The 24,051-nt window shown below is 37.2% G+C and overlaps 1 protein-coding gene across 3 annotated transcripts in view; it reads right to left on the bottom strand.

The window, feature by feature from the left end:
• Nucleotides 1-24,051, bottom strand: part of TRPM7 (transient receptor potential cation channel subfamily M member 7) — a 121,536-nt gene that overhangs the window by 63,496 nt on the left and 33,989 nt on the right. For all 3 annotated transcript variants that reach the window (XM_032621934.1, XM_032621936.1, XM_032621935.1), the window contains exons 5-11: nt 22,735-22,948; nt 20,228-20,352; nt 19,247-19,418; nt 10,633-10,807; nt 9,431-9,554; nt 6,422-6,494; nt 4,547-4,647 (exon numbers count right to left, since the gene is read on the bottom strand). In XM_032621934.1, coding sequence (XP_032477825.1) covers nt 4,547-4,647; nt 6,422-6,494; nt 9,431-9,554; nt 10,633-10,807; nt 19,247-19,418; nt 20,228-20,352; nt 22,735-22,948 — 984 coding nt within the window. The remainder of the gene's footprint in view (nt 1-4,546; nt 4,648-6,421; nt 6,495-9,430; nt 9,555-10,632; nt 10,808-19,246; nt 19,419-20,227; nt 20,353-22,734; nt 22,949-24,051) is intronic.

The following is a 24,051-nucleotide window of genomic DNA, read 5'->3' as shown; positions in this document are numbered from 1 at the left end:
GACATTTTAGCAATACTAATTCTCCCAATCAATGAGCACAAAATATCTTTCCATTTCTCTGTATCTTCTTCAATTTCTTTCATCAACATATTATAGTTTTTAGTTCACAAATCTTTCACCTCCTTGGTTGAATTTATTCCTAGGTAATTTATTCTTTTTGATGCAATTGCAAGTGGGACTGTTTTCTTAATTTCTCTTTCAGATATTTTGTTATTAGTGTATAGAAACACAACAAATTCATGCATATTTATTTTGTATCCTACAACTTTGCTGAACTCATTTATTAGTTCTAACAGTTTTTTGGTGAAGTCTTTAGGGTTTTCTACACATTGTATCATGTCATCAGCAAAGAGTGACAGTTTTATTTCTTCCTTTCCAATTTAGATGCCTTTTATTACTTTTTCCTTCCTAACTGCTGTGGCTAGGGCTTCCAATACTATGCTGAATAAAAGTAGCAAGAGCAGGCATCCTTGTCTTGTTCCTGTTCTTAGAGGAAAAGCTTTCAACTCTTCACCATTGAATATGATGTTAGCTGTAGGCCTTTATTATGTCATATACGCCTTTATTATGTTGAGGTGCCTTCCCTCTATACCTGCTTTGTTGAGAGTCTTTATCATAAATGGATATAGAATCATGTGAAATGTTTTTTCTGTATCCACTGAGTTGATTATACGACTTTTATCATCGTTTTTCTTAATGTGATATATCACGTTGACTGATTTGCAGATCCCCAGAATAATCCCACTTGATTATGGTATATGGTCCTTTAAAAGTATTGTTGAATTCAGTTTCCTAAATATTCTGAAGATTTTCAAAAGATGTTGTCTGAGGGTATGGATTCCAGTCAGTCTGAATCTGGATGCTGAAATACTTCCCTTAGGGACCCTGATAGGTAACTGCACATTCTCAACTACTGGGAGCTAGTAAAAATACAATACGTTGCTTAAACAAGCAGAAAGGTTTGAGAGAGAACAAAAAGCTGAGTCAAGGTTGATTGACAAGGCTCATCCCCTACACAAGGCTACTTCTTCAAGACTTGAAGAGGTGGTTATTTCATCTACTGTACAGAAACCAAAACACAGTCAAGTAAAATGGAGAAACTGAGAAATATGTTCCAAATGAAAGAACAAGATAAAACCTCAGGGAAAAACCTCAATGAAATGGAGATAAGTAATTTACCTGATAAAGAGTTCAAAGTAATTATTATAATGATGCTCACCAAATTGTGGAAAAGAATGAACACAGTGAGAACTTCAACAAAGAGATGGAAAATCTAAGAAAGTACCAAACAGAAGTCGCAGAGCTGAAGAATAAAAAACTGAACTGAAAAATACACTAACAGGGTTAAAGAGCAGACTAGATGAAGCAGAAGAAAGGATCTGTCAACTTGGAGACAAGGTAGTGTAATTCACCCAGAGTAGCAAAAAGAACTTTTAAAAAAGTTAAGTTAGCTTAAGAGACTTATGGGACAACATCAAACGGACTGATACATTTTAGGGTTCCCAGAAGAAGAGAGAGACAAAGGGGCAGAAATTGTATTTGAAGAAATAATGGCGGAAACCTTCCTAACCTGGGGAAGAAAACAGACATCCAGATACAGGAAGCTCAGAGAGTTTCAAATAAGGTGAACCTATAGAGACCCACACCAAGACACATAATTGAAATGCCAAAAGTTAAAGACAAGGAAAGAATATTAAAAGCAGCAAGAGAAAAACAACTTGTTACATACAAGGGAACCTCCATAAGACTATGAGCATATTTTTCAGCAGAAACTTTGCAGGCCAGAAGGGAGTGGCATGATATATTCAAAGTACAGAAAGAAAAAACTTCCAACCAAGAATACTCTACCTGGCAAAAATTCTTATTCTGAATTGAAAGAGAGAAAGACTTTTCCAAACTAGCAAAAGCTAAAGGGGTTGATTACCACTAAACCAGCCTTTCAAGAAATGTTAAAGGAGCGTCTTTTAAGCTGAAAAGAAAGGGTGGTAATTAGTAACAAGAAAACACATGAAAGAAATCTCACTGAAAAGGTAAATATATAGTAAAAATAGTAGATTAATCACTTATGAAGTTAGAATAAAGGTTGAAAGACAAAAGTAGTAAAAATAGCCATGATTACAATAATTAGTTAAGGGATACTCGAGGTAAAAAGATGTAAACTGTGACATGAAAAACAGAAAAGAGGAAAATAAAAATGTTGAGATTTAGAATGGGATCAAACAAATGGTTATCAACATAAAATAGACATTACAGATATAAGTTATTATATGTAACCCTCATAGTAAACACAAAGCAAAAACCTATACACAAAAGACAAAGAAAAAAAAATATAAGCATATCACTAAAGTCATCAAATCATAAAAGAAGAGAGCAAGAGACAGAGAAAAAAGGAACAGAATGGAACTACAAAAACAGTCAGAAAACAATTAACAAAATATCAGTGAGTACATACTTATAATAATTATTTTAAATGTAAATGGACTAAGTTCAACAATTCAAACACACAGAGTAGCTGAATGGATAAAAACACAAGACCTATCTATACGCTGCCTATAAGACACTCACTTTAGATGTAAAGACACACATATAGACTGAAAGTGAAGAAATGGAAAAGGATATTCCATGCAAATGGAAACCAAAAGGAAGCTTACTTATATCAGACAAAATAAACTTTAAAAAAAAGACTGTAATAAGAAACAAAGATGGATGGCACATAATGATAAAGGGGTCAATTCAACAAGAAGATACAATATATGTAAATATTTATGTACCCATCATAGGATCATATAAATACATAAAATAAATATTAACAGTCTTAAAGGGAGAAACAGACAGCAATACAAAATAATAGAGGACTTTAATACCCACTTACATCAGTGGAGAGATCATCCAGACAGAAAATCAGTAAGAAAACATCAGCCTTAAATGACACATTAGACCAATGGACTTAACAGATATACAGAACGTTCCATCCAAAAGCAAGAGAATACACATTCTTCTCAAGTGCACACAGAAAATTCTGCAGGATAGACCATGTTAGACCACAAAACAAGTCCTAATAAATTTAAGAAGACTGAAATCATGTCAAGCATCTTTTCTGACCACAATGGTATGAAACTAGAAATTACACAAAGAAAACTGGAAAATTCATAAATACATGAAGATCAAACAACATACTACTCAACAACCAATGGGTCAAAGAAGAAATCAAAAGAGAAATTAAGAAGTACCTTGAGAGGGCTTCCCTGGTGGCGCAGTGGTTAAGCATCTGCCTGCCAATGCAGGGGACACGTGTTCGAGCCCTGGCCCAGGAAGATCCCACATGCCACAGAGCAACTAAGCCCGTGCACCACAACTACTGAGCCTGCACTCTAGAGCTTGCGTGCCACAACTACTGAGCCCGCGTGCCCCAACTACTGAAGCCCATGTGCCTAGAGCCCATGTTCCGAAACAAGAGAAGCCACTGCAATGAGAAGCCCGCACACTGCAACGAAGAGTAGACCCCGCTCGCCGCAACCAGAGGAAAGCCCGCGCACAGCAACAAAGACCCAACGCAGCCAAATAAATAAATAAATAAAAAGTACCTTGAGAGAAACAAAAATGGAAATATAACATACCAAAATTTGTGGGATGCAGCAAAAGCAGTTCCAACAGGGAAGTTCACAGCGATAAATGCCTACCTCAAAAAATAAGAGAAGTCTCAAATAACCTAACTTTACACCTCAAGAAACCACAAAAAGAAGAACAAACGATACTCAAAGTTAGTAGAAGGAAGAAAGTAACAAAAATTAGAACAGATATAAATGAAACAGATTGAAAAGACAACTAGAATGAAACTAGAACTAGTTCTCTGAAAAGATAAAATTGACAAACCCTTAGCTAGACTCAGGAAGAAAAAAAAGAGAGGACTCAAATAAATAAAATCAAAAATGAAACAGATGTTACAACTGATACCACAGAAATACAAAGGATCATTAAGAGGTTAATATGAACAATTACATGCCAACAAACTGAACAGCCTAGAAGAAACAGATAAATTCCTAGAAACATACAACCTATCAAGACCAAATCATGATGAAATAGAAATTCTGAACAGTCTGATTACTAGTAAGGACCAGACAGCTTCACTGGTAAATTTAACCAAACATTCAAAGAACTAATACCAATCCTTTTCAAACTCTTCCAAACTCATTTTATGAGTCCAGCATTACTCTGATACCAAAACCAGACAAGGACCCCAGAAGAAAAGAAAATTACAGGCCAACATTCCTGACAAACACAGATGCAAAGAGCACTATTTCTAAAACTATTTTCAGTTACAGGATTTTTAAAGATCTATACCCTATAAAAAACACAGTTTTTATCAAGAGGCAAATAGAACTTATTAAATCCTAAATGGATCTGAATGTTGCAGAAATGTTTGGCTACAATAAGTTTGCACTTTTGACTGACAGGTAAATGTCAAGTTAGGTAACAGTTTCAGCAAATACTTTGATATTAACTTAGCTTAATTAAATTACACTGTTTATATAGATTATTTACATACCAGCCACTGCTGTCCATAAACAAATACATGATTTTTGGCAATGTCAACTCTATCCCATGCCAATGTAAGGATGAGCTGGTCAAATGCAGATGCATTAGTGCCTAATCAAATAAAGAAAACAGTCGACAAGTTCAATTAATTTATCTCCATAAAATATGAACACTTATGAATTCCCCTCCTCCCCCTTTAATTAACTTACACAGCTGGTGTTAGTCACTATTCAGAGGTAGCCTGCCTCAGAAAGATAAGGTTACCCCAGGGTTGAGGACTTTTATTTTCCAACTATAGAAAAGACACAGCCTCATCCATCGCAAACAATTCAGAATGCACAAGAATGAACAGAAAAGAAAGATGATCTGTTTCTATCACAGCGATAGTATTGACTGTTAATATTATGAAAAATATCCTTACAGGTGTTTTCTGTGCATATATAAGTTCATACATATACTTACAATTGTTTATGCAAAAGCAGGTCATACTATACAAAATACTCAGCCTGCTTTATGTATATTTAGTTTTCAATAACAGTACATACAGATGTACCTTATATATATATAAATACCTTTTAAAGGTGAACTAAAATTTATTCAACAAATATTCTAACTAGTGGACATTTCACGTTATTTTGAATTTTCTGGTAAGTATATCTTTGTGCACATATTTAACAGGATGAATCTGTAGAAGCCAAATTGCTGCGTAGAAGGGTATATAATTTAAAACTTTTGACACACTGCCAAAATATATTACAGAAAGGTTATATCATCCATCAGGAGTATACAAATACCCAGTAGGAGGATAAAAAGCTTTTTTTTTTAATTTATGTTTTTTAAAAAATTGTAACATCTTTCCATCATTTCCACATTTCCCCCAAGTATCTGTATTCTGCTAAAATCTTTTACTTAAATTTTGACTCATTTTTCCATGAGGTATTCATCTTTTTATTACTAATTTACAACACCTTTTTGTGATCCTTCCACATTCCTGTTCTTAGTTTTCTCATCTATAAAATGAGAAAAATAATAGGAAATCTTCATCTTAAGGCTGTCACAAGGGTAAACAACATAAACCACTAAAGCACAGTAACTAGTACACAGAAAGTACACAGCAAATATTAGGTGCTCTCTTTTTATTTTTATGCAATCGCATTTATTGATCTTTCCCTTTATGGTTTCTAGGCTTCCTATTATGATCTCTTATTCTCAGATGATGTAAATATGTTATATTTTATTATAGTATTTTTCAAATGTCTGATCTATTGGCAATTCATTGTAGTCTAATATTTGGGAAATTCTTGTGAATGATAAGATAGTGCCCTCTTGCTCTGCTACCTCACTGCATGCTTGGACTTTCAGGTACTCGGACAAAACAACATTTTAATTTCTAATTTTTGAAAAGATTTTTCACTATAGTATTGTTTGTCTTATCAGTTAGATGTCTTTGGAAAGATAATAAGAGGAAAACAATTCAACTGCGTGTGCATTAACCCCTTAGTCCTAGAAGATACCATTAGTTTTCTTTCCAAATTTTCCTCCCTAATGAAAATAGCACATTTAAGAATGCTATCCTTAATTTCCATTAACTAATACTCTATTACTTTTAAACAATTATTTTTCAGCCAATTAAAAATATGACGTTTGACACATTCTTAACAGGATAATTAAATAGCTCTAATGGCATAAATCCTGGTATGAACTTTTTAAAAAGTTATAAGATTAAAAACAAAAGCAAATTTGTCAAAGAAAGTGAACACTGTGTCTTTTTCAAAGAAAAACTATTGAAAAATTCAGTTCTCAAACATTTGGTCAAATTAAAAAATCCTAACTTATATAAAAACACTATAAATGAAAGACCTAACAAATGAATTTTAAGTCTTACCTTTAAGCAGTGCAGTAAGTATTGCTACATCTATATCTTGATGTTCATCTGATCCAATGTGGAAAACAGTAATCTATTTAAAGATCAATTCATAATATTATGCCTTTATATTTTATAAGCTAAGACATAACGCATATAAATCGCAAAGTAACTGCAAACTACTTGGCAGATATAGTTTTTTTGAGTCAGGAATAATTTCATTACAATCAAAACACAGAAAATTAAAGAATTTGTATCATTTACCAAATAAAATTCAAGTAGGGACTTCCCAGGTGGCAGAGTGGTTAAGAATCCACCTGCCAATGCAGGGGACACGAGTTTGATTCCTTGTCCAGGAAGATCCCACATGCCGCGAAGCAACTAAGCCTGGGTGCCACAACTATTGAGCCTGCGCTCTAGAGCCCGTGTGCCACAATTACTGAGCCCACGTGCCACAACTACTGAAGGCCGCGCGCCTAGAGCCTGTGTTCCGCAACAAGAGAAGCCACTGCAATGAGAAGCCCACACACTGCAACGAAGAGTAGCCCCCACTCGCTGCAACTAGAAAAAGCCCACGTGCAGCAACGAAGACCCAACGCAGCTAAAAATAAACAAATAATAAATTTTAAAAAAATAAAATTCAAGTATATTCAAAATGTTTGGTTTCATATTATATTAATTTTTTATATATTTTATGTCCATTACTAGAATAAGCAATTTATGAGCTAAGGCTATAGATTACTAATCTGAGTAAATACTGCTGTTTCTTCTGCAGAGTAGACACTTACTCAGTTCAAGTAAATATATGTGTTCTTGAATGAGAAGTGTTTTGTTGAATCCTTTTACTGGAAATTTATTTAAAATTATTTGAAACATAATACCATTAGAGAGAGGTTTTCATTTAATAATCTTTTCATAAAATAAAAGTCTATTGTTATAACCCCAATACAAAATTTTCAACTAACTTCATTTCATAGTATACAAAAATGAAATGCATGGAAGAAAACTGCAGATCAAACCATGTTATCATCCACCTACTTAGAGAACTGTAAAAATTTTTTGTCTCTGTAAACTTAAGCCCATGTCTAGATGACTGAAATTAAGCAACACTGGTCTCTATTTTTTTTTTTTTTTTTTTTGTAGTACGCGGGCCTCTCACTGTTGTGGCCTCTCCCATTGCGGGGCACAGGCTCCGGACGCGCAGGCTCAGCGGCCATGGCTCACGGGCCCAGCCGCTCCGCGGCATGTGGGATCTTCCCGGACCGGGGCACGAACCCGTGTCCCCTGAATTGGAAGGCGGACTCTCAACCACTGCGCCACCAGGGAAGCCCCTATTTTTTTTTTATTGGAGTATAATTGCTTTACAATATTGTGTTAGTTTATACTGTACAGCAAAGTGAAACAGCTATACGTATACATATATCCCCTCTTTTATGGGATTTCCTTCTCATTTAGGTCACCACAGAGCACTGAGTAGAGCTCCCTGTGCTATACTATACAGCAGGTTCTCATTAGTTATCTGTTTTACACATAGTATCAATAGTGAAGCAGCACTGATCTTTAATTTGAGCACTCACTCAGAGGAAAATAGGGTTTTTTCCTCCAAATATATTTTAGAGAAGCCAATAATAACTCTTTAGAGTTCTTCCTTGATCCTGAACATAATCTACTGAGGCTCAGTTATGAAACTTTTCCAAAAATAGAAGTGTAATAATACATGTCTCCACACCATATAAAAACTATATTCTAGGGGCTTCCCTGGTTGCGCAGTGGTTGAGAATCCGCCTGCCAATGCAGGGGACATGGGTTCAATCCCTGGTCCGGGAGGATCCCACATGCAGCGGAGCAACTAAGCCCATGCGCCACAACTACTGAGCCTGTGCTCTAGAGCCCATGAGCCACAACTACTGAGCCCACGTGCTGCAACTACGGAAGCCCGTGCGCCTAGAGCCCCTGCTCCACAACAAGAGAAGCCACCACAATGAGAAGCCCGCACACCACAACGAAGAGCAGCCCCCGCTCACAGCAACTAGAGAGAGCCCGCGCGCAGCAACAGAGACCCAACCCAGCCAAAGTAAATAAATAAATTAAATAATTTTTTTAAAAACCCCATAATCCTTCTATGCTATCTCTTAGCTTGAACAAAATTATAAATGACATCTTTACATGGTTAGAAAAGATTTTAAAATTTTAAATCCAAAGTTTTTAAAAAAAGTATTTCTCCAATTGGGAATTCTCTGGAGGTCCAGTGGTTAGGACTCCATGCTTTCACTGCAGAGGGCCTGGGTTCAATCCCTGGTCAGGGAACTAAGATGCCATAAGCCATGGGGAGCAGCCAAAAATTAATTAATTAATTAAAAAGCATTTATCCAGGGCTTCCCTGGTGGCACAGTGGCTGAGAGTCTGCCTGCCGATGCAGGGGACATGGGTTCGTGCCCCGGTCTGGGAAGATCCCACATGCTGTGGAGCGGCTGGGCCCGTGAGCCATGGCAGCTGAGCCTGCGCATCCGGAGTCTGTGCTTCGCAATGGGGGAGGCCGCGGCAGTGGGAGGCCCGCGTACCGCAAAAAATAAAAATAATAAAATTAAATTAAAAAAATAAAAAAGCATTTATCCAATTTAGAATGTACTTTGAATGAAATAAAAAGGCTTATTCTGGGCCTCCCTGGTGGCGCAGTGGTTAAGAATCCACCTACCAATGCAGGGGGACACGGGTTCTAGCCCTGGTCCGGGAATATCCCACATGCTGCAGAGCAACTAAGCCTGTGCACCACAACTACTGAGCCTGTGCTCTAGGGCCCGTGTGCCACAACTACTGAGGCCCACGTGCCACAGCTACTGAAGCCCATGTGCCTAGAGCCCGTGCTCTGCAACAAGAGAAGCCACCACAATGAGAAGCCCACTCACCACAACAAAGAGTAGCCCCCGCTCGCTGCAGCTAGAGAAAGCCCGCGCACAGCAATGGAGACCCAATGCAACCAAAATAAATTTATATTAAAAAAAAAAGGCTTATTCTGTGAAATGTACTTACGAGCTCCTTTCTTTTCATACATTCCATCAGGGTTTGAAATAAATGAACTGCTTCACTCTGGCCAAAGTTAAATGTTTTTTTGATGGTTGAAATAATATCAGGCTCTGCTGCATCATGAAGATTCCTGAAGTAAGAGGAAACATAACTCAATCCACTGATTTCAAATTCCATTATTTGAAGAATCTAATATCAAGTCCTAGTGGATACAGGCAAGACATTTAAAGATACTGTATTAATATTAAATACTTGACCCTGAGTGAAATTTTCTCCTTCATTAGACTCCTACTATAAGTCATAAGGGTGGAAAATGGAATGGAGTGATTTTTCTCTTTGAATTATTTCTTAATTTTTTATAAGGCATGTGTTAATGTTATCAGTTATACAGTATCTTATCATGTAAGACATTGTATAAAGATAATTTTAAGATAATATGGTGTAAAAAGCAGTATTTTAACAAAATGTGTTAAATACCAGCACATTTGCATTTTTATTTCTTTTTCTCAATACGGAATATATTTACATGCTCAAAAATATGATATAATATAAAATATAAAACTGTGAAAATTCATAGTGAAAGTGTCTTTCCCACTGTCTTCCATCAGCCATTCCATTTCAACTGCTTTCAAGAAACACTATTACTTTGTATAACATTTGAGGATCTCTTTCAATACATACAATTATCTCCTTGTCTTTTTTCCTACATAAAAGGTGTCAAAATATACGTTACTGTACATTTTCCTTTTTTTACATATATATTTTGGTAATCTTTCCAAATCTAATATACAGATACCTGATGTAACTACAGACTACTCCGTTGTGCAGATGTACCTTAAGTTATTTATCTAGTCCCCTTGATATAAATGTTCTATTTTGTTCCAATCTTTTACTGTTACAAACCACACTGTATTGAGTAACTTTATATATGTTATTTCACATGTGTGCAAGTACATTTGTAGGAACAATTATCAGAAATGGAACTGTTGCGTCAAAAGATACGTGCCTCTATTTAACAGGTCTTTGAAAACTGTCCACTACAAAGACTTATATTTTAATTCATTCCAATAATGTATCAGACAGGCTATTTCCTCAAGACTTAAGAAGGTATTTTCATATTATTAAAACACTGAAATGAATCTAATATTCTAAAAACCACAGCTTCTTTACATAAAATTATTAAAAATATGTTGTAATCATACACTTACCCTCCTTCTTCTGTCTGTTTATGAATATATGCTAGTAGATCTGCAGCCCTGCCTGTTCCTTCACATACGACGACTGGAACAGGAGGACTTTCCTGAAGGTATTCTAAAACTGTGAGGATAACATTTGGCCCACCCTCAAATATAAGTGCCACCACAGGAACACCTTGAACAATTCCTTAAAAAAGGTAAAAGATTAATTATGATATTAGGCAAAATTCAGTAATTTAATCTTACTTTTCACTCAATCAAAAATAAAATGCCAAAATATAATTTCTTATAAGACTATGTTGACTTAATATTACGTACTCAACATGATATATAGTCTGATATAAATAAATTAAATACTGAATAAATTACTTTTGCACTGACTTTAAGTCTGTTCTAAATAACAAAATTAGAAAATCCAATATATAATGAGGCACACACTATAATTTATATATTCACTGAAAAGCAATAATTATTTTGTATATTTCACTACTTTAACTCGACAAGAAATTAAAACACCAATTTGGTTTTCAGTTTTTTAATACTTTATGAGTTGAACTTCTCATATGTATTTGTCTTTAATCACTTTTAAAATGTCTATTTTTGATTCCAAATGCATTGAGACATTAATATAGAAATTAACAGAATCAGGATTACATAGACAAAACAGATCAAAAAAATCCAAGACCTCTATTAAGAGTAACAAAAAATTTAGTGAATACCAATTTTTGTTTTACAATAACTTGTACTGCAGTGAAAGAATCCAAAATATAGGCATTCCCTAGTGGGGTATGAAGGATTCTAAGATATTCCTAATTTTTAGGAGATGCTATGACTCCATCATAATCTGAAAATACAGTTCTATGAGTTTGCATTTCTATTTCACTTTGTCATAGAGCTCACCTCCTTGGTCTCCTAAAATTATTACATTTTTTTTTTTGGAAATAAAAATCCAGATGTTGAACCAGAAAGTTTGACCATGGTCAGAAAGGAAGACCAGAGGACGAAGGGAAGATGGCGGAAGAGTAAGATAAGGAGATCACCTTCCTCTCCACAGATACACCAGAAATACATCTACACGTGGAACAACTCTACAGAACACCTACTGAACTCTGGCAGAAGACCTCAGACCTCCCAAAAGGCAAGAAACTCCCCACGTACCTGGGTAGGGCAAAAGAAAAAAGAATCAACAGAGGCAAAAGGATAGGGACGGGACCTACAACCAGTGGGAGGCAGCTGTGAAGGAGGAAAGGTTTCCACATGCTAGGAAGCCCCTTCGCGGGCGGAGACTGCGGGTGGTGGAGGGGGAAAGCTTCGGGGCCATGGAGGAAAGCACAGCAACAGGGGTGCTGAGGGAAAAGTGGGGAGATTCCTGCACAGAGGGTCGGTGCCGACCAGCACTCACCAGCCCGAGAGGCTTGTCTGCTCACCGGCCGGGGCGGGCGGGGCTGGGACCTGAGGCTCGAGCTTCGGTGGGAGCGCAGGGAGAGGACTGGAGTTGGCGGCTAGAACACAGCCTGCAGGGGGTTAGTGCACCACGGCTAGCGGGGGAGGGAGTCCGGGGAAAAGCCTGGACCTGCCGAAGAGGCAAGAGACTTTTTCTTCCCTCTTTGTTTCCTGGTGCGCAAGGAGAGGGGATTAAGAGCACTGCTTAAAGGAGCTCCAGAGACGGGCGGGAGCCGCGGCTAACAGCGCGGACCCCAGAGATGGGCATGAGACGCTAAGGCTGCTGCTGCCGCCACCAAGAAGCCTGTGTGCGAGCACAGGTCACTAACCACACACCCCCTTCCGGGAAGCCTATGCAGCCCGCCACTGCCAGGGTCCCAGGATCCAGGGACAACTTCCCTGGGAGAACGCACGGTGCGCCTCAGTCTAGTGCAACGTAACGCCGGCCTCTGCCACAAGCTCCTCCGCCAACCCCCCCCTTCCCGCCCCAGGCTGAGTGAGCCACAGTCCCCGAAGCAGCTGCTCCTTTAACCCCGTCCTGTCTGAGCGAAGAACAGACCTACACGCAGAGGCGAGGCCAAATCCAAAGCAGAGCCCCGGGAGCTGTGAGAACAAAGAAGAGAAAGGGAAATCTCTCCCAGCAGCCTCAGAAGCAGTGGATTAAAGCTCCACAATCAACTTGATTTACCCTGCATCTATGGAATACATGAATAGACAAGGAATCATCCCAAATTGAGGAGGTGGACTTTGAGAGCAAGATTTATGATTTTTCCCCCTTTTCCACTTTTTATCAGTGTGTATTTGTATGCTTCTGTGTGAGATTTTGTCTGTATAGCTTTGCTTCCACCATTTGTCCTAGGGTTCTATCTGTCCAGTTTTTCTTTTCTTTAATTTTTCTCTTAATATTTTTTGTTTTAATAACTTTATTATATTTTATCTTACTTTATCTTCTTTCGTTCTTTTTTCCTTCCTTCCCTCGATCCCTCCTTCCTTCCTTCCTCACTTCATTCTTTCCTTCCTTCCTTCCTTTCTTTCTTTCTTTCTTCTAATTCTTTATTTCTACTTTTTCTCCCTTTTATTCTGAGCCGTGTGGATAAAAGGCTCTGGATGAAAGGCTCTTGGTGCTGCTGCCAGGAGTCAGTGCTGTGCCTCTGAGGTGGGAGAGCCAACTGCAGGATACTGGTCAACAAGAGACCTCCCAGCTCCACATAATATCAAATGGCGAAAATCTCCCAGAGATCTCCATCTCAACACAAACACCCAGCTTCACTCAACGACCAGCAAGCTACAGTGCTGGACATCCTATGCCAAACAACTAGCAAGACAGGAACACAACCGCAACCATTAGCAGAGAGGTGGCCAAAAATGATAGTAAGTCCACAGACACCCCAAAACTCACTACCAGACGTGGACCTGCCCACCAGAAAGACAAGACCAGCCTCATCCACCAGAACACAGACACGAGTCCCCTCCACCAGGAAGCCTACACAACCCACTGAACCAACCTCAGCCACTGGGGACAGACACCAAAAACAGCGGGAACTACAAACCTGCAGCCTGCAAAACGGAGACCCCAAACACAGTAAGATAAGCAAAATGAGAAGACAGAAAAACACACAGCAGATGAAGGAGCAAGATAAAAACCCACCAGACCTAACAAGTGAAGAGGAAATAGGCAGTCAACCTGAAGAAGAATTCAGAATAATGACAGTAAAGATGATCCAAAATGTTGGAAACCGAATAGAGAAAATGCAAGAAACATTTAACAAGGACCTAGAAGAACTAAAGATGAAACAAGCAACAATGAACAACACAATAAATGAAATTAAAAATACTCTAGATGGGTCAATAGCAGAATAACTGAGGCAGAAGAACAGATAAGTGACCTGGAAGATAAAACAGTGGAAATAACTACTGCAGAGCAGAATAAAGAAAAAAGAATGAAAAGAACTGAGGACAGTCTCAGAAACCTCTGGGACAACATTAAACACACCAACATTCGAATTACAGGGGTTCCAAAAAAAAAGGGAAAAAGAAAGGGACTGAGAAAATATTTGAAGAGATTATAGTTGAAAACTTCCCTAATGTGGGAAAGGAAATAGTTAATCAAGTCCAGGAAGCACAGAGAGTCCCATACAGGAGAAATCCAAGGAGAAATACACCAAGACACATATTAATCAAACTGTCAAAAATTAAATACAAAGAAAACATATTAAAAGCAGCAAGGGAAAAACAGCAAATAACACACAAGGTAATCCCCATAAGGTTAACAGCTGATCTTTCAGCAGAAACTCTGCAAGCCAGAAGGGAGTGGCAGGACATATTTAAAGTGATGAAGGAGAAAAACCTGCAACCAAGATTACTCTACCCAGCAAGGATCTCATTCAGATTTGATGGAGAAATTAAAACCTTTACAGACAAGCAAAAGCTGAGAGAGTTCAGCACCACCAAACCAGCTTTACAACAAATGCTAAAGGAACTTCTCTAGGCAAAAAACACAAGAAGGAAAAGACCTACAATAACGAACCCAAAACAATTAAGAAAATGGGAATAGGAACATACATATCGATAATTACCTTAAATGTAAATGGACTAAACGCTCCCACCAAAAGACACAGATTGGCTGAATGGATACAAAAACAAGACCCATATATATTCTGTCTACAAGAGACCCACTTCAGACCTAGAGACACATACAGACTGAAAGTATGGGGATGGAAAAAGATATTCCATGCAAATGGAAACCAAAAGAAAGCTGGAGTAGCAATTCCCATATCAGACCAAACAGACTTTAAAATAAAGACTATTAGAAGAGACAAAGAAGGACACTACATAATGATCAAGGGATCGATCCAAGAAGGTATAACAATTGTAAATATTTATGCACCCAAAATAGAAGCACCTCAATACATAAGGCAAATACTAACAGCCATAAAAGGGGAAATTGATAGTAACACAATCATAGTAAAGGACTTTAACACCCCACTTTCACCAATGTACAGATCATCCAAAATGAAAATAAATAAGGAAACACATTCTTTAAATGATACATTAAACACGATGGACTTAATTGATATTTATAGGACATTCCATGCAAAAACAACAGAATACACATTTTCTCAAGTGCTCATGGAACATTCTCCAGGATAGATCGTATCTTGGGTCACAAATCAAGCCTTGGTAAAGTTAAGAAAATTGAAATCATATCAGGTATCTTCTCCGACCACAACGCTATGAGACTAGATATCAATTACAGGAAAAGATCTGTAAAGTATACAAACACATGGAGACTAAACAATACACTACTTAATAACGAAGTGATCACTGAAGAAATCAAAGAGAAATTAAAAATACCTAGAAACAAATGACAATGGAGACATGATGACCCAAAACCTATGGGATGCAGCAAAAGCAGTTCTAAGAGGGAAGTTAACAGCAATACAATCCTACCTTAAGAAACAGGAAACATCTCGAATAAACAACCTAACCTTGCACCTAAAGCAATCAGAGAAAGAAGAACAAAAACACCCAAAGTTAGCAGACGGAAAAAAATCATAAAGATCAGAGCAGAAATAAATGAAAAAGAATTGAAGGAAACGATAGCAAAGATCAATAAAACTAAAAGCTGGTTCATTGAGAAGCTAAACAAAATTGATAAACCATTAGCCAGACTCATCAAGAAAAAAAGGGAGAAGACTCAAATCAATAGAATTAGAAATGATAAAGGAGAAGTAACAACTGACACTGCAGAAGTACAAAAGATCATGAGAGATTACTATAAGCAACTCCATGCCAATAAAATGGACAGTCTGGAATAAATGGACAAATTCTTAGAAATGCACCACCTGCCAAGACTGAATCAGGAAGAAATAGAAAATATGAGCAGGCCAATCACAAGCACTGAAATTGAAACTGTGATTAAAAGTCTTCCAACAAACAAAAGCCCAGGACCAGATGGCTTCACAGGCGAATTCTATCAAACATTTAGAGAAGAGCTATCACCTATCCTTCTCAAACTCTTCCAAAATATAGCAGAGGGAGGAACACTCCCAAATTCATTTTATGAGGCCACCATCACCCTGATACCAAAACCAGACAAGGATGTCACAAAGAAAGAAAACTACAGGCCAATATCACTGATGAACATAGATGTAAAAATCCTCAACAAAATACTAGCAAACAGAATCCAACAGCACGTTAAAAGGATCATACACCATGATCAAGTGGGGTTTATTCCAGGAATGCAAGGATTCTTCAATATACGCAAATCAATCAACGTGATACACCATCTTAACAAATTGAAGGAGATAAACCATATGATCATCTCAATAGATGCAGAGAAAGCTTTCGACAAAATTCAACACCCATTTATGATAAAAACCCTGCAGAAAGTAGGCATAGAGGGAACTTTCCTCAACATAATAAAGGCCATATATGACAAACCCACAGCCAACATCGTCCTCATTCGTGAAAAACTGAAACCATTTCCACTAAGATCACGAACAAGACAGGGTTGCCCACTCTCACCACTCTTATTCAACATAGTTTTGGAAGTTTTAGCCACAGCAATCAGAGAAGAAAAGGAAATAAAAGGAACCCAAATCGGAAAAGAAGAAATAAAGCTGTCACTGTTTGCAGATGACAGGATACTATACATAGAGAATCCTAAAGATGCTACCAGAAAACTACTAGAGCTAATCAATGAATTTGGTAAAGTAGTAGGATACAAAATTAATGCACAGAAATCTCTGGCATTCCTATAAACTAATGATGAAAAATCTGAAAGTGAAATCAAGAAATCACTCACATTTACCACTGCAGCAAAAAGAATAAAGTATCTAGGAATAAACCTACCTAAGGAGACAAAACACCTGTATGCAGAAAATTATAAGACACCGATGAAAGAAATTAAACATGATACAAATAGACGGACAGATATACCATATTCTTGGATTGGAAGAATCAACATTGTGAAAATGACTCTACTACCCAAAGCAATCTACAGATTCAATGCAATCCCTATCAAACTACCACTGGCATTTTTCACAGAACTAGAACAAAAAATTTCATAATTTGTATGGAAACACAAAAGACCCCGAATAGCCAAAGCAATCTTGAGATTGAAAAACGGAGCTGGAGGAATCAGGCTCCCTGACTTCAGACTAAACTACAAAGCTACAGTAATCAAGACAGTACGGTACTGGCACAAAAACAGAAAGATAGATAAATGGAACAGGATAGAAAGCCCAGAGATAAACCCACGTACATATGGTCACCTTATCTTTGATAAAGGAGGCAGGAATGCACAGTGGAGAAGGACAGCCTCTTCAATAAGTGGTGTTGGGAAAACTGGACAGGTACATGTAAAAGTTTGAGATTAGATCACTCCCTAACACCATACACAAAAATAAGCTCAAAATGGATTAAAGACCTAAATGTAAGGCCAGAAACTATCAAACTCTTAGAAGAAAACATAGGCAGAACACTCTGTATGACATAAATCACAGCAAGATCCTTTTTGACCCACCTCCTAGAGAAATAAAAACAAAAATAAATGGGACCTAATGAAACTTCCAAGCTTTTGCACAGCAAAGGAAACCATAAACAAGACCAAAGGACAACCCTCAGAATGGGAGAAAATATTTGCAAATGAAGCAACTGACAAAGGATTAATCTCCAAAATTTGTAAGCAGCTCATGCAGCTCAATAACAAAAAAACAAACAACCCAATCCAAAAATGGGCAGAAGACCTAAATAGACATTTCTCCAAAGAAGATATACAGACTGCCAGCCAACAAACACATGAAAGAATGCTCAACATCATTAATCATTAGAGAAATGCAAATCAAAACTACAATGAGATATGTCACACCAGTCAGAATGGCCATCATCAAAAAATCTAGAAACAATAAATGCTGGAGAGGGTGTGGAGAAAAGGGAACACTCTTGCACTGATGGTGGGAATGTGAACTGGTACAGCCACTATGAGAACAGTATGGAGGTTCCTTAAAAAACTACAAATAGAACTACCATATGCCCCAGCAATCCCACTACTGGGCATATACCCTGAGAAAACCATAATTCAAAAAGAGTCATGTACCAAAATGTTCATTGCAGCTCTATTTACAATAGCCCAGAGATGGAAACAACCTAAGTGTCCATCATCGGATAAATGGATAAAGAAGATGTGGCACATATATACAATGGAATATTACTCAGCCATAAAAAGAAATGAAATTGAGCTATTTGTAATGAAGTGGATAGACCCAGAGTGTGTCATACAGATTGAGGTAAGTCAGAAGGAGAAAGACAAATACCGTATGCTAACACATATATATGGAATTTAAGGGGAAAAAAATGTCATGAAGGACCTAGGGGTAAGACAGGAATAAAGACACAGACCTACTAGAGAACGGACTTGAGGATATGGGGAGGGGGAAGGGTAATCTGTGACAAAGCGAGAGAGAGGCATGGACATATATACACTACCAAACGTAAGGTAGATAGCTGGTCGGGGGCAGCCGCATGGCACAGGGGGATCAGCTCGGTGCTTTGTGACCACCTGGAGGGGTGGGATGGGGAGGGTGGGAGGGAGGGAGACGCAAGAGGGAAGAGATATGGGAACATATGTATATGTATGGCTGATTCACTTTGTTATAAAGCAGAAACTAACACACCATTGTAAAGCAATTATACTCCAATAAAGATGTAAAAAAAAAAAAAAAAGAAAGGAAGACCAGTGTCAAAAATACCAACTTTTAAGACATTATCTACCAAAGAGTGATACCTACTCGTGTTATCAACTTTAAGCAAGGTGATTCTTACTTCACCATAAAGTATATTTTTCCTCTTCAATCTTGAATTTCAAAGTCGGGTATTGGAATATGTCATACATTAAGAATATTTCTGAATTCCTTGAGCTGCAGTGGGATTACAATAGCAACAAAGCTTCCAATGAACCTCTGTGGCTTTGGCTTTGTTATCTGAGTACCCTATTTAATCTCAGACTTCCTTTCCTAGATCTTATTTTGTGTAATGTCAGTCATTCATGGTTGTTTTGTATGTTATCCTGCTACATAAGGAAATGAACACTTAAAGAACAGTCTACCGTTTTTAGAATGCTGCTCGCAATTAATACAGCCCAGGATAATTTCAACAACAACAAATTTATAAATTCCCTTACTAGCATGAATTCTTTGCTGATTAATAGTTTTTTCAAGTTCTCTTCTCAGTCTGACTTCTGCCCCATACTTTCCAACAGTGCCATCATCCACCAATATGAAATGGGAATGTAGATTATTCAGAACATTCAATTTGCTCAGAGGGTTCAATAACGTTTGGTAAGGAGCAACCACCTAAACAATAGCAAACATGAGAGTTAGTGGGCAGGATTAAATTTAATATAAAGTAAAAACAAATTTTGAAATAATCTGTAAAGGCAAGTAGGAGGTAAGATTCTATTTATGCATAGCAACAAATAGAAAATGTAAAAGAATATATCAAAAAGCATGAGCTTTTAAGCAGCTGAAGATTATTCAATAATGGGTTGAACCACAGTGTTGTATTTCGGCTATCAATGCAGAATATACCATATTTCATCGTCCCATGCAAAGGAAACAGCAGCAAACAAGCAAATAAACAAACAATATGAAGAAACTATTAAGTTATTACTGAATAAAGTGAAATATATAAAGGACACTGAAGAAAAGCAATCAAATGTCATAGTTATTTTTCCAGTCATAAGTAGAATCTTTAAAATTGAAGTTAGAAATTTAATTGCACTTGAAAGTGATCATTATAATTCAGTAATTCCTTTTTAATAATCTCTTGAAAGATATCTATAACCAATTCACATGTCTTCAACCTACTTGAATAAAACACCGGTATTTGATTACTACTCTTACAGACAATACAATTAATTCTTAATAGAAAGTCGCCATTAAAAATTTAATTACAAAGACTGGCATGACATGGAAACGGTGTGAAATAGTTATACAAAAGAAGGCAGAAACAATGTATTAACAGTACTTTTTGTATCTATGAATGCATTTTCGAAACGGTCGTGGTATGATCATGAATATTTTAGGTTGACTTCGCATTATTCTTGCTCTAATTTTGTTTATACATAAGTTTAAATGTAAGAAATTTTAAAAAGCACTCTTACATCTCTCCCAACAAGATCATTTCTGTTTTCAATCACTCCCCACGGAGCTATTCCGATAGTGCAAATCTTTCGAGATGATCTGGAAGTATGTTCTTTAAGGGCATCACCAACATGTTTTGCCACACCTGTTCATACAAAATTTAATTCATTTTATTTGGAAGTCTTTACAGTGTTCAGAACAATCCTTTGCTCAATAACATTACAATTGGTGGTATTTTTCTTTACATACACTAGATAAAAGGCAACAAGGTCCAAAAGACAAACTTACAACAGAAAATACAAGGACAAAAAAGAAAAAAAAACCCACAATGTCAAATCACTACAGCTGCCTGAAACACACGTAAAACTTTTACCATGTTATTAGGCCTAGTCTCCTCTCTTAGATTCCTCATGTTAACTGTAGTTTTTGTTACTGCTCTAAACATCATCTTAAAAAAAACAAGAGTATGGCTCAGGACTACAAGCAAAACACACATGCTCACAAAAAACTACAAAAGTTTTCCAACTGAGTCAAAATTGGGAGGAAAGTAGAAAAGATAATTCAAAAGAGCACACAACTTCTCATTATCACTTGTTATGGACTGAACTGTAACCTCTCCAAAATTCCTATGTTGCAATCCTAATCCCAGTACCTCAGAATGTGACTGTATTTGGAAATAGGTTCTTTAGGTTATCATGTGAAAATGAGGCTGTTAGGGTGGGCCCTACTCCAATCTGGCTGGTGTCCTTATAAGAAGGGGAAATTTGGACACAAAAAGAGACACCAGGGATGCACATGCACAGAGGGAAGGCCACAGGAGGACACAGGGAGAAGAGAGCCATCTGAAAGTCAAGGAGAGATGCCTCAGGAGGAACCAAACCTGCTAACATCTTGATCTTGGGTCTCCAGAACTGTGAGAAAATAAATTTCTTTTGTTTAAGCCACCAAGTCTGTGGTATTTTATTATAGCAGCCCTAGCAAACCAGTGCATCACTCAATTTGATTTTTATAACGCATTAGATCTCATTCCTAACATGGATAATGGAAACAGCACCTTCACTGTTCTTCCAAGTGATGCCTTGCCTGTTTACAGTCTATTTTTAAATCATCATTCAAGTGATCTTTGCTCTTGTCAACTCTCTGTTTAAAACCTCCCCTTCTCATTCGATTAAAAGTCATAGTGCTTATAATGGCCTACAAGGCCTTATATGATGATCTGTCTATTGCCCATGCTATTCACCACACCACCCCACGCCAGGCCTACCACCACCACCACTCACCCATAACTTTCTGATTTCATCACTTGGCACTCCTTGCTCATTCCAGTCAAGCTACACTGGACCTTTCTTACTATTCTTCCAACACTTGCCACTTCTCCTTTAAATGCTCTTGCTCCACATTATTCTGATCTTGCTCACTTCATTTCCTTACATCTCTACTCAAATGTCACCTTATCAATGAAGTCCCCTCGATCATCCCTCACTATCCCGCCTCTGTATTTCATGTGTCTCCAAAGCACTTATCATCTAATTTATTATACACTATTTAGTTATGTTTGTTGTTTGCATCTTCCCCACTAGAATATAAGTTCCATGAAGGTAAATATTTTATTTTGTGGAATGATATATTTTCAGCAGCCAGAAGAGTGCCTGACACACAATGAGGTTCAAAACACAGTTGCTGATAACAAATTAGATTTTTCCAAGCTAATTTAAATAATAACTATGTTTTACTTTGGATATTAAAATTAATTTGCCTTCAATATATCCAACCTGTATATCTGACAGGGAAGACTTAGAATGAAAGATTATAGTACATTAAAAATTAATTTGAAAAGCTATTTGTTACCAGTGTCTAGGCAATGAATTGCCATTCTTCTCTCAATTTACCAGTAGTCACAGAGTGACAAGAACAACACTTCACTTTACAGTAGGGAGTCAGCAAACTTTCTTATAAAGGACCAAATTGTAAATATTTTAGGCTTTGCAGGGCATACAGTCTTTGTCAGACCACTCACCTCTGCTTTTGTAGCACAAAAGTATGATACAAAACAATACAAAAACAAATGAGTGTGGCTGCGTTCCAAAAAACCTTTATTTACAAAAATAAGGAGTAGGCTGGATTTGGTGCATGGAGCCACAGTTTGCAAACCCCTGCTCTAAAGCATATTATTCTTGGGGATTCCCTGGCGGTCCAGTGGTTAGGACTTGGTGCTTTCACGGAGGGACGCGGGTCCCGGATTCAATCCCTGGTCCGGGAACTAAGATCCCACAAGCCGCACAGCGTGGCCAGAAATAAATAAATAAATAAAGTCTTAATTTAAAAAAAGTGAATGATAAAGCATATTATTCTTTTAAAAGAATAAATGAAAACCAAATACTTTTTCAGTTAGCATTTATACTTAGGAAGTAGATTATTTAACAGAAGAATTGAATATATTTATATTCAGTGTTGACTTTTCAAATATCTAATTGATATTATGAAGAATTTACATGCACACCAAATAAAACTGGTATAATCACATTACCTGTGTTTACTCCTCCTGTTAAAATCCAGGCTCCAGTTGTAACTGCAGCTTTAATAAGACCCTTTCCAAGCAACTGCTTGATTCGTGGGTGAAGCTCAAATTTCTGCATGCCACCGTGTACAGAGATAACAAGTTTGGGTAATTCCATTTGCCATTCTTTAAGAAGAAGTTGTAGAATGACTTCAGGTTTGGTGTCATATGATAGCCTCACATACTAATAAAAAAGGTTTTAAAACAATAATTAACAATTGAATATTCATAGGTTTCAAAATGCAACATTATATGACGTAAGAAAAATTTTGTTTGGATCAGATTATTATAAAATAAATTTCACAGGCTACTTGCAATATATTTACACTTCTAGGAATAAGCAATAGCAAATGATTTTAAAGTTGGAAAATCATTCCATAAGAGCTACAGAAGTAGTGGCACTGTAATTTTTAAACCAAGATGTAAATTTGTTACTCTTTCTGTTTATATAAACTTAATTACCATTCATCTGATTTACAAATTTATCCACAGTACTCATTGCCTTGTTTAACTATTAAGTATGCATTGAGTGAGAAGTGTTAAGGATAGGTATGATGATGGGAAAAGGGAAAATAAGAGAAGAATGGTGAAAACATGGAGACTTCTACAACTCTTGCAACTATGAGAGGCAAATACTGAATTATCTGTTTGAAAGTTTGATCAATGATCTAATCCATTGATCAGAATTGTGACTATGCAGTAAAGTAACACAGATTTTTTTAATACAGATGATTGTTTCCTTCACTGGAAGTAACTGTGGATTTGACTCACAAATTGCTGAAAATAATAAATTTTGCTCAGTATTTCAAGGTGTTCAGATGGAATCACCACTTTAATTTTTGAAAAATCATTCTATAAGGAAATAAGCTATCATATCTGTGGAGTAAGTTCCTCTGGTTTGAAAGATTAAAAAAATGATCTTTCTGGTAAGTGACATCACAAAATTTACTCGCTATGACTACTGTAATTCATTTTCTTTATCTAAAGCACCTATGACTTAGCTCATAAGAAATCTAAAATATTCAGATGTTGGAAGAAAAACACTTTTTTTTTTTGCGGTACACAGGCCTCTTACTGTTGTGACCTCTCCCGTTGCGGAGCACAGGCTCCAGACGCGCAGGCTCAGCGGCCATGGCTCATGGGCCTAGCCGCTCTGCAGCATGTGGGATCTTCCCGGACCGGGGCACAAACCCGTGTCCCCTGCAACGGCAGGCGGACGCTCAACCACTGCGCCACCAGGGAAGCCCAGAAAAACACTTTTAATCATCTCTAATAAAGGTTCTTTGC

Source organism: Phocoena sinus, chromosome 2, assembly GCF_008692025.1.
Source record: "Phocoena sinus isolate mPhoSin1 chromosome 2, mPhoSin1.pri, whole genome shotgun sequence".
NCBI classification, from domain to species: Eukaryota; Metazoa; Chordata; class Mammalia; order Artiodactyla; family Phocoenidae; genus Phocoena; species Phocoena sinus.
This window is presented reverse-complemented; position numbering and strand designations above follow the sequence as displayed.